Genomic DNA, 10437 nt, shown 5'->3' with positions numbered 1-10437 from the left:
TCAGCTGACTATGTGCTTTTGACTCTTCAGTCAAAGACAGTGGTAAATGGGTATCACTTAAAAGCAAAGAGCTCATCTAATCTTTTGGATTGGAATAGGGCTTGGGGGGGATCTTCAAAGGCACCAAATGATACCCATGTTTGCCTTTGAAAAATTCCCCTGTATGTTTTTTTTTTTTTTTTTTTAAAGTAGACAACTCATGGTTACAGCAAGTATGTCCAAAATTACAGCACCTGGCAGGAGCCATGGTTCTCTGATTCCCAGGCCTGAAGGGAGCATTGTGATCATCTTGTCTGATGGCTTGCATTGGACAGGCCAGAGAACATCCCCAAAATTCTTAGAGCAGAGCTTTTAGGGGAGAAAATCAAATCTCGATTAAAAAGAGATCATGCTCTGTAGTAAATTACCATTCAACTTACAAGCCTGAATTTGTCTAGCTCCGTGTTATACCCTTCTCTGCTAGGCTGAAGAGCCCATTATGAAATATTTGTTCCCCATGTAAGTACTTGAAATCACCCCTTAACCTTTGCTTAATTAAGCTAAATAGAGTGAGCTCCTTGAGCCTATTCAGCAATTACTTTAATCCTTAAATTGGGGAGGGTTGTGAGAAGAGCTAGGAGAATTATTTATTTACATCCTTCAAGTACTGTGCTCAGTTCTGGTGCTCATATTTCTGCCAAATATAGAAGTAACATAACCTCCGTATTCCTAGTTGAGATTTCCTGTTTCTGCATCCCAGCAGCACAGTGGGGAGCCTATGTTTATCCACCATGCCCCACCACCTGTTTCTCAGGATGACTGCTTCCTAGGAGAGAGAGTCTCAGTGTGGCCTATATTCTTTGTACCCGTTACTGATTCAGAGCAACTGGATTGCTTGGTAACTTGTTCTCTTCATTGTAGATTACACAAAAATGGGGGGATTGATAGTTTATCAATGACCTAGAAGAAAACAAAGATGTCAAATAGCTGTGGGATATTTGGCAGCAGCTGCAATTGGGCAAACCTGTGGCCACTACAGGTAAATAAACCATCCCAGCCAGCCAGTGGATTTCACTGATGGGCTGTGTGCCAAAGGTTGCTGATCCATTTTAGCAACTAAAGAATCTTCCTAGGAGCTAACTTGATTCAGGGTCCAAGTTGGGGACTGCAATCCCAAGTGTCGCAGCACAGCAGTCACCTACTTCTAGGTTAGTGAGACCAACAGGATTGTTTCACCTCAAAAGAATCCAGCTGCTGCTTAAATCTCATCCTCCCTCTTCAAACACAGTAGATAACAAACTTTTATTTGACTCAAAAATATGTACCAGTGATTTACAAAGACCATCTTTAATACTACAATTTAAAAATGGGTCACAATCATATTTGTTGAAAGATAAAGACATGTTAAAAGCCCATTTTACAATATTTACCCATCATAAAAAATCATAGATATAAGTTATAAATCCATTTCAGAAACAAGATTTTGTCCCCATGTGACTAGATATATACACACAAATATATATGACGTATATAAGTGAACTATAGGTGGAGTGGGGAAAAATGGTTTTGTTCTTAAATGAAAGCTGCACTAGAGTGGATGTTAGAAATAAAGATGCCGCAGGTGAGAAGTGTCAGAGGGCAAAGCTTGGCAGGGTTATGACCAATCTTTTTTTCTGAAATAAACACAATGTTGTCATACAACAGGTCTTCATTGGGGGACAGGGTTAAAAGTTTCTAGGAATATCATATCCCTGGGGCTTCCCTCCTTCCCCAAAATCAGAGATTCTCAAACCTGACATCTTCCTTTCAACTAGTGTGAGGTGGGTTTTCCTCCTGAAATCCCAGGCAGCACTGAGAACGCTGCAGCAAGCTAAACGCACAGAGATGTTTTGCTATAGAGGCAATGTGCATCTCTCAGGGGGAGAGATTGTGCTGTCTCATCTCCAGCTGAAAGGCTTAAAGCCAGGGCAGCTCAAGGTGTGTGTGCCCTGTAAGGGAATGGACATGAGCAAGCACTAACCTTTCTGTAACGTGTTCTGCCTGGCCTCTGTTCTCAGTCCTGTTCAGGCACGATGAAGCATGTTTGGAGAAGGGGCATTTAAAGTGGTTGAGTCAGAAGTTTTCTTCAAGTGTTTGCTCACATCCATTCCACATTAGGTGCATGCCCAAGTTGTGGCCAGAGATTTTTTTTCCCTCAGTGGTATCTGTTGGGCAGGCTCTAGCTCCCTCTGAGCTCCTTGCTGGCTAATGCCTAGAGGGGCAGGAAGAGGTGTTGTGGAATGGGCATGAACACCACGTCTTTCATAACCTTTTGTTTGCTGGGACTTTTTAGATAGACTTGTTAACCTTGGAAGGGCTCACAGTTGTGTTTTCACTTGGCCAATCCACATGATTCAGAACAACCCACCAACAGCCTCTAACTGTAAGAAGCATTGATTGGTCAGGCAGTGGTTGATGGCTTCAGGCCTTTCTGTCTCTTAGGCTCAGAAAAATGTCTTATAGCTTCTATTGTCTGCTCAAGTATTTAATTCACTGTAAAACAAGCTAGCATCACAATCTACTCATGTACCTTTTTGTAAGGTCCTCAGCTGTCAAGCTCTGCAGGATCTGTTTGGTACCAGCCAAATCATAGCATTCAGCCTCACTGCATTTCCTACCAAACACACGGAGCCCTCAGCTGCATGGCCAAAGCCTATCCGCTGCTCCCTTCCACCCCAGTCTGTCTTTCTACATGGCTGCTCCTTCCTCAGACTGAGTTCTCTCTGTTCTTCTAAAAGGCACAAGCATGCATTAAAGCATCAGCTCACCCCTTAGCTGCTTCCCAGCTTGACAGGGTAGGGCTAATCAATTATGGCACAGGGGGACTGACCCCCCCCCCCGCAATCTCACCTTAAAGGACAATTGCTTTATCATGTAGGTATTTTGGCAGTGTTATTCACAAATGTAGAGAGACAGCTTGTACTGGCAAAGATGAACCAATCCCTAAGCAGAATTCCTAACTTAGTTGTAGAATGTCAAGCAATTAGATTCAAACAAGTCAATCCAAAGCAAACCCAGGAATTGTTGAACTCTGTAGGAAAACAGGGGGAGTACCGAAAATGTATTTATTTGGTCTCTTCTGACGGTATGCCCAGGCGCAATCTTAGCACTACAAGGCCTTAAACCCCCTTAGATCCCCATATGTTCATGTTAGGCTTACCCTCTGGATCCTGTGAAGACCACAGGGGCTGCACTGCTACTGATCCCTCACAAGGGAGCAGATGAAGAGGAGCAGGAGAGGGTTTGGTTGGGGGCAAGTGAGGAGTTTTCAGAGTTGCACACAGAAGACTTGATCCTGCAAGGTGCTGTGTGCCCTCCACGCCGACTGAAGGCAAAGGGATTTGATAGTGATCAGTACTTTGCAGGATCACGTCCAGAGCCAGAGAGGGTGGAAGTAGCTCACTATTTCCTCCTCCGCCGGCTGTGTGCATACACATCTTGATTCTCTTCTTAAATTTTGGGACACCATAAGATTCTCTTCCTTGAATGAGAAGACTGTTTTGCCTTTGATCCAGGAGTTTTATAATGCTCTGTGACTATGGGTTGAACACCTGTCAGCTTTAGCTTGTTCATACTTATCTCTAAAGAAATCTTTGTATTGTTCATTATCTGTTTGAAGTTGGCAACACACACTGGTGTACTTCCAGTTCTCAGGGGTGTTTTCTTGAAGCATATCCCAATGGCCTTACTCCAGCAAAGAGACAGTAGTAACAGCTATGCTGAGAGCCAGGTTTAGGAAAGGCTGTTCTTATTCCTCTGACAAGAGAGTTTGTAACTTAAACTCTCCAACCCACCCCCACAGCAGGGAAGCCCCGTAAGCGTCAGGTGACATGAACAGAGGTGGGGGTTTGCACTCATTCTCCTTCTACACTGCTGTTCTAAGCAGCAAGAGCCATGGTTCACAGACAACAGGGGTTTGTCTCTAACACTTGCGTGCTGGAGATGGGGTTTACGGAGGGCTGCATCCTTAGAGGCACAAATAATCAAAACCAATCGAAGATAAAAAGATGACAACAGGGAGAGTGGGGAGCTGCAGGCTTGGCCCCTCTCTGGGTTTGGACCTCCATGGCTTCCCCGTAGTTGCTGGAGCTCATGTGTCTCTAGCAGCTGTTAGTCAAGGCTACAAGAGAGCGCAGGCTCAGTGTCTAATCCCAGCAAGGCACCTGGCGGGTAGTGCAGCTTTTCATACTTCAGGCTTTACGCTCTTTAAATCACGGGGCAACCCGTAAGGCCAACTGAGCCCCCGACAGTCCCAGCTTGTGGCAGGTCAACGGGGTTCCGGTTTATCACCAGATTCCTTACGCAGCCGACGTAATGGGGAAGAGGAGTCAGCAGGGACGGCGAAACAGCCCCCAGCATGGCAGTTCCTGCAGAGAGGCACAAAGGGGCTGGTTAGCAAGGGAAGCGCCGTCACCAAGAGGAGGGAAGGGCTCGAGGCTGTCACTGGCAAGTGGCAACTTGAAACAGACTCGCTCCTGGCTCAACACACAGAAGTGGCTGGTATCTCCTCTGAGATGAGATGCCAACGAGCGAGCCTGGTTTGGCTCTGTAATGGGGGGAGGCATATTTTGCTCTCTCTGGGGTGGCGGTGGGGAGGAAGAGAGAGTGGGTTTTCATGATCAGCTTCTCCTAGTTGCAATGCAATGCAATGCAATGCAGAAAGGGGGCAGGAGCTGTGGGACGCAGGCCCAGTTAAGCCTGAACACAAACCTTGGCCAGCAAAGAACTTAAAGCAAACCAACCCCACAGCAAGATGAAAGAAGGAACAAGCGTCCGGGCCCAGATTCGTGCCTGCTGATGTGAGTGGCATCGCCCTGCTTCTGTGCAGGTTGTGGGCCTGGAAAGGGACTTTGTAGAAGTCCTGAAGGGTAGAGTCTATTCAGAGGATGGGCTGGACCAATGCACGCCCGTGTCACCTGAGGCAGGACCCTGAAGGTGAGGGGGAAGCTGTGCTGCCCCACCTCTTCCCTGAAGTAAACCTTCACTGCCAGAGGCTGCTGGCACAGTCTAACTGGTTTCTATTGGGATGGAGCCTAAAATGAATTGGGTCCAATTAACCATAGCTGTCAAGAGGGGCTATTCCCCAGACTCCAACAGAAAGTCCCCTCCCAGGAAGTTCTCAGCAACAAGAGCAGTGCCTAATTGCAACCAAATGCTCCTGGGGGGATTCTGCGGGACTGTGTGCCCGCAGAAAACAGCCCCCCACAGATTTCCTGTGTTTCCCCGCAGAAGACGGCAGCGAAGCAAAGGGAAGCCGGGTGGGGTGAAGGGGGATGGACAGCGGGGGGAGGGGTGAACATGGGCACAGGTTTTGGGGGGATTGCCCCGCTCCAAAGAGAGGCAAGGCCTTGGGGGGCACACACGGGGTTACATGCCACTGCTCCCCCTCACTCTGCAAGCGCAGAGCTGTCCAGCTGAAGGAGGCTGTGTCTCTGGCTCCCGGTGAGGCAGCCGAATGCCACCTTCTGGGTCCTAGTGCCAGTTGTCCTCCCCTTCTGTGTGCTGGGAGACTTCCCGTTTGCTATTCTGTGAAACAGTGAGTGCCCGGAGTGAGGCTAGGTAAAGGGTGTGTGGGGGAACTGAGGGTGGGGGGGGAATAGGGAAGGGGAATGTGAGTGAAGGGAGGGGGATGGAGAAGAAAAGGGGATAGGGGAATCACGTGGCAAAGCAGGAGCCCGACATGCGGGATCCCCTCGGCAGCAGCTGGGGCTCCCCCGTTAAGCAGGCCCATCAAACCCGCACCCTGACAAGCCCTACCCCCCTACACCTAGACCCCTCTGACAAGCCCCCCACATCCAGACCCCCACCCAGCTGCACCTGGACCCCCACCCCACCAAGCCCCACTTCCCCAGCACCTGGACCTCTTCCCCCCCGCCCCCCCACTAAGCTCCTCCGAGCCCCAACCACCTTCACCTGCATCCCTTGCAGGGTCCCCTTGCCCCTGCACCTGGAACCACCAAACGAGCCCCTGTGCATCCAGATCTCCCACTGAGCCACCCACACCCAGATTGCCCCACACCTGGATCCCCTCCACACTAACCCCTTCCACACTTGGATCCTGCTGGGCTGGGCTGGGCCTGCCCACCTGGCGCAGAGGGACAGGACCCCAGGGTGTTTCTGGGGCAGGCTCAGCCCTTATTCTGTGTCAGGGTCAGGTGCAGCCTCACTGCCAAGTCTCTGTCCTGAGGGAGGTGGGGTCTTCAGGGTGATCTCCCACCTCAATGCAGCCAGTGGCCTGTGCTCCCCACTGCCATGCTGGAGCCACATTTATTTATTGACCAATAAAATTTGCAGAATTTTAAAATATTGTCCACATAATTTTTAATTTTTTCGTGCAGAATTCCCTCTGGAGTAAACCAAAGCAGCTGGGGGCCAAGCAAGCCCCATGCTCTCATCGTGAGGCTGTTGGGAGCTCTACGGGTAACAATCTTCAATCCCACAAAATACCAAGAGTGGGGGCTCCGAATACACCCCTACAGCCTTAAACACGGGGAGGGGACAGCTAGACATAGCTACCTCCTCCCAAGCTGAGCGCTTGAGGGGTTAGCAGCTCCCAGCCAAGTGCTCTATGAGGACCAGACACTTCTTTGGGAGATTGCCTAACAGACAAACTCAAACTAAGTGCACCGCAGTAGGGGAGCGACCAGCCCCGTCACGACGGCGGGAACAGAGTACATGCCCCTGGGCATTGAGAAATTCAGGACCAAGATCTGACAGCAGGAACTCTATAGCCCCAGTGACTCACCGCCGGCTCTCCCATGCTCCTCTGACTCACCTGGCATGCCCCCGAGATGGAGCGTCTCTTTGGTATCCGCTGAGCGAGTCTGGCTGGGTCCCACTGTGTAGTTTCGATCTGTGTCCACGTCCAGCTGGATCACGTTTTTGCCTTTGATGACTTAGAGAGAAACCAAAGTCAGCGGCGCGATCTCCCCATTAGAGCGGGCCAGAGGGCGGCACTGCTGTGTCGCAGCAGCTTTCAGGGTTTGAAACGTGCTTTTGTTCCAAACGAAACCAAAACTTTTCAAATGATTTTGCGACACCGAATTGTGCTGCAAGGTCTGATTTTGGCTCAAAAGGGTCAGCGCCCCTCCGTGGAAGTGACTGGCGAGCCCCTCCCATCAAAAATATCATTGAAATGGATACATGGCGGCAAAACACACCGGCTCCAGCCAAGCAGCATATTTCCACCAAAAAGGCTCCAACCGGCTCTACTTGCAACTCGAGCCAGCCAGGAGAGGTGGGGAGACTGAACCGAGAGCACTGCAGAGAACAGTGCTGCCCCCGGCCGGCAGGCACACCGCCTTCGGAGCGAGTGGCCTATCTACAGGAGACAGCCGAGGCTCCAGAGAGCAGTTCTTAGCTCAAAATGCAATGGGACTCATGAGACGTGCAGCATTCATCTCCTGCTCTGGCATGCTGACGGGGCAGAGGAGAGGCACCGAGAAGAGATGCTCCAGGACTGTGCACAGAGTGCCATCAGCTGAGAACCAACATGGCTCTGGACGGCCTCACTCCCTGGCTACCAAGACACAGGGCCAGATTTTCAGCTCCTTGTAGCCGCCCGGCATGCTGAACTCTTCTGACCACTCAGAACAGTGCTAAAGAGGAGCAGAGATCCCTGGAAACCTGGCCCCAGTTCTGAGCCCCTCTGAAAACCCCAGCCATGGAGTCTCACTGCAGCATTCGGAGACTCAGTTTACATGCAACTCCCCATAACAAAAGGGAGGGTTTAGAAGTGCTAACTGCTAAGGCAGGCAGTGTAGCTAGTGGTTAGAGCAGGGAGCTGGGAATCCGGACACCTGCTTCTCTTCTATGCAAGTCTGTTATTAATGTGTACGGTGCAAAGCACTGAACTTGCTGTAACTCATTATTTCCTCACCTGTTAAATGGAGCTAATAATATCAAATAATTAATCCCTCCCTCCCAGTGACAGCCTTAATTACTGTTTGTACAGGGCTTTGAGATCCTCAGATAAAGGGCACTAGCGAAGCGGAAACGGTTGTCAGAGGCCTTAAAAATGCCACCGATTTCTTAATACAGGGAGCAGTCGCAAGTTTTGAACACAGCTCTTTCCAGCTGCGCCTGCAGCCTTGACCGCAGTCAACCCTGCAGGAGGGCAGCAGAGGGAAATCCGAGATTCCTACGGCCCCGTGGGATGCAAAATCCCTCCCAACAGTAATAGTGGCTGATTACTGGTTGCCATCTCACCTGCTATGCTGTGCCACTGACCATCACAGAGTGATGGACGGGCCACCGACGTGGAAAACTCCCCAGCCCCAGTGTTTGCTTTCACTGTGACCTAATGAAACAACAGAGCCAAGTTTAGACAGTTTTGGGCTTAACGGTGGAATGTGAGGGATGGGGGAAGGGCCCATCCCTGTGGTATCTGAGCACCTTCCAGAAGGACATTAAGTAATGTGACTGGAACATCTCCCCTCTGGCTCCCTCTCCCTGGGATGAAGGCTAAGTGCTGATTTTATTCTTTACCCCAGCTAAGGAGCCCTCCTGGGGACAAGCTTTTCCGAAGATGAGCCCCAGGACATCTCTCCTGAGATATGAGAGCAACAAGAGACCTGCTCAAGAAGCTTCCCAGTCAGGAGGGCAGTGGGACGCAGCCGGGGGCAGGCAAAGGGAGGAATGCATCAACTGCTCAGGTTTTAAGGCCCCGCGGTGTGATCAGCCAACCCTCGTTCCACGTGTGCGCTGACAGCGCCAAACGGGCTGCCTCCTCCAGGTAGCCCCAGAGGATCTGAGCTAGAAATGGGCAGGAGGAACTGGCCGGTCGGGCAGGATTTCCATCAGCTGCGTCTAGGCTCACCCCCTGCACCAAAGGGCCACTCTGAACATCTGTAGCCCTTGGGACTCTGCACCAACCAGCCCCCAGCACTCACCACCAGCCAGCCGCGCCCTGCTGACGTACCTTTGTGTCATCTGCGTACAGAGTGAGGTAGTGCTTTCTCTGTGTGCCCATGTGGAAAATCAAGGCAGAGGCACTCCGGGGCCGGATATCCAGTCTCAGCTCCAGGTCCTGCCCCATCGCCACAGAGTCGGCTGGAAGGGGAAACGGGAGCCATCAGGGATGGGGAGTGCCCAGTGCCATTCTGGAAGAAGAGGCTATGGGTGCCTCCCAAGGTGAAGGGCCAAACTGCTTGGGAAAGCACCCATCCGGGCCATATCATGGGGAGGGAGGGTTCAAGGGATCAGGGAGCCAGCTAGTCTGATACCTAAAGTCATGTATCCACCCTCTGCAGCAAAGAAGATGCCACTCTCCAGAGCCCCCTCGTAGCAGGGCGTCACTCCAAAGACGCGAGAGGGGGAGTCCAGGGGTTTCCCATCCAGTTTCAAGTTCTTCAGGCAGCCGCTAAAGCTGGGGACAGAAGTATCCTGGAGAGAGAGGGAGAGGGCCAGGATTGACGAGCGCTCGCAGGCCTGGCCCGTTACCTGTCGGCACAGGGCATGGGTGGGAAACGCATGTGGCCAATAAATGGGCTGGAGGGCTTCTCCTCCAACCCACCAGCCACTCCTGGGATTAGTTTTATTGCGGCCTCCTCTTCTGCAGCTCTAGGCTCCCTGACAGGACAAAGGAACAACCCCACAGCTGGACAGAGACCCCCGCCCCATCACAGCAGTCGGCCATTCCCTACAGTCCAGGTCTCCTGGCTAAGGACTGGAGCCAGCACCCAGTGATGCTCAGAGAAGCCCTTCTACTGACTGCCCTGGCTTTGGTCAGGCCCCAGCCTCCCAAGAGCCCCTTATGCCTGGGGAATGAGGGGAGGGAACAGTGGTAAGACTGAGTTGTGCGGACAGAGAGCCCACTACTGTCCTCTGCAACCTCTTGGAGCGGGGAACAAAGCCACCAGAGAACAGCTCCATCAGCACCTAAGAGCATCTCCAGGAAACTCAGCAGTGTGTGATTCATGGCACTGAAGGCAGCTGGCAAATCTAACAGCACAGCATGGATGCCTGAGCATCACTTGGGCTGGTACTCCTTGGCACTAAGGCCCCTTTATGCCGTTCTGGCAGGGAAGAGGGGACTTAAGCTAAGGGGTCCTGAGGCCCTGTCCCTCTGCACCAGGTGCACTAGGGTGTGGGTGGACAGGCTCAGCCCAGCAGGATCCAAGTGTGGAGGGGATCCAGGTGTGGGGCAATCTGCGTGCGGGTGGCTCAGTGGGAGATCTGGATGCACAGGGGCTCATTTGGGGGTTCCAGGTGTGTGTGCTGTGCCCACCGTCTGGCCCCTAGCAGGGCAGCAGGGCCTGGGTGCAAATGAGAATCTGGGCAACTCTCCCCACAGCTGCATTAGCTTAATTTTTGCCTGGTAACTTTTACCACTTTGCACAATGCGGTCACAGTGGGAGGAGGCCGAGACAAGCCAAGAGACTCCAAGGGCTGCCAGCCAGACTCATCTGGGAAGGCAGT

General features: G+C 51.7%; 1 protein-coding gene across 4 annotated transcripts in view; it reads right to left on the bottom strand.

Moving 5' to 3' along the window:
* Positions 1-1124: 1124 nt before the first annotated feature.
* The window catches only part of LAMA5 (laminin subunit alpha 5), a 167095-nt gene continuing 157782 nt past the window's right edge, over positions 1125-10437 (bottom strand). For all 4 annotated transcript variants that reach the window (XM_073309132.1, XM_073309133.1, XM_073309134.1 and 1 more), the window contains 5 exons: positions 9243-9402; positions 8939-9069; positions 8227-8317; positions 6794-6913; positions 1125-4385 (listed from right to left, as the gene is read on the bottom strand). In XM_073309132.1, the coding sequence (XP_073165233.1) occupies positions 4225-4385; positions 6794-6913; positions 8227-8317; positions 8939-9069; positions 9243-9402 (663 nt within the window). In that variant the 3' untranslated portion in view covers positions 1125-4224. The remainder of the gene's footprint in view (positions 4386-6793; positions 6914-8226; positions 8318-8938; positions 9070-9242; positions 9403-10437) is intronic.

This window comes from Lepidochelys kempii, chromosome 13, assembly GCF_965140265.1.
Source record: "Lepidochelys kempii isolate rLepKem1 chromosome 13, rLepKem1.hap2, whole genome shotgun sequence".
NCBI lineage: Eukaryota > Metazoa > Chordata > Testudines > Cheloniidae > Lepidochelys > Lepidochelys kempii.
The sequence above is the reverse complement of the archived record's forward strand: the minus strand, read 5'-3'. Positions and strand labels throughout refer to the sequence as shown.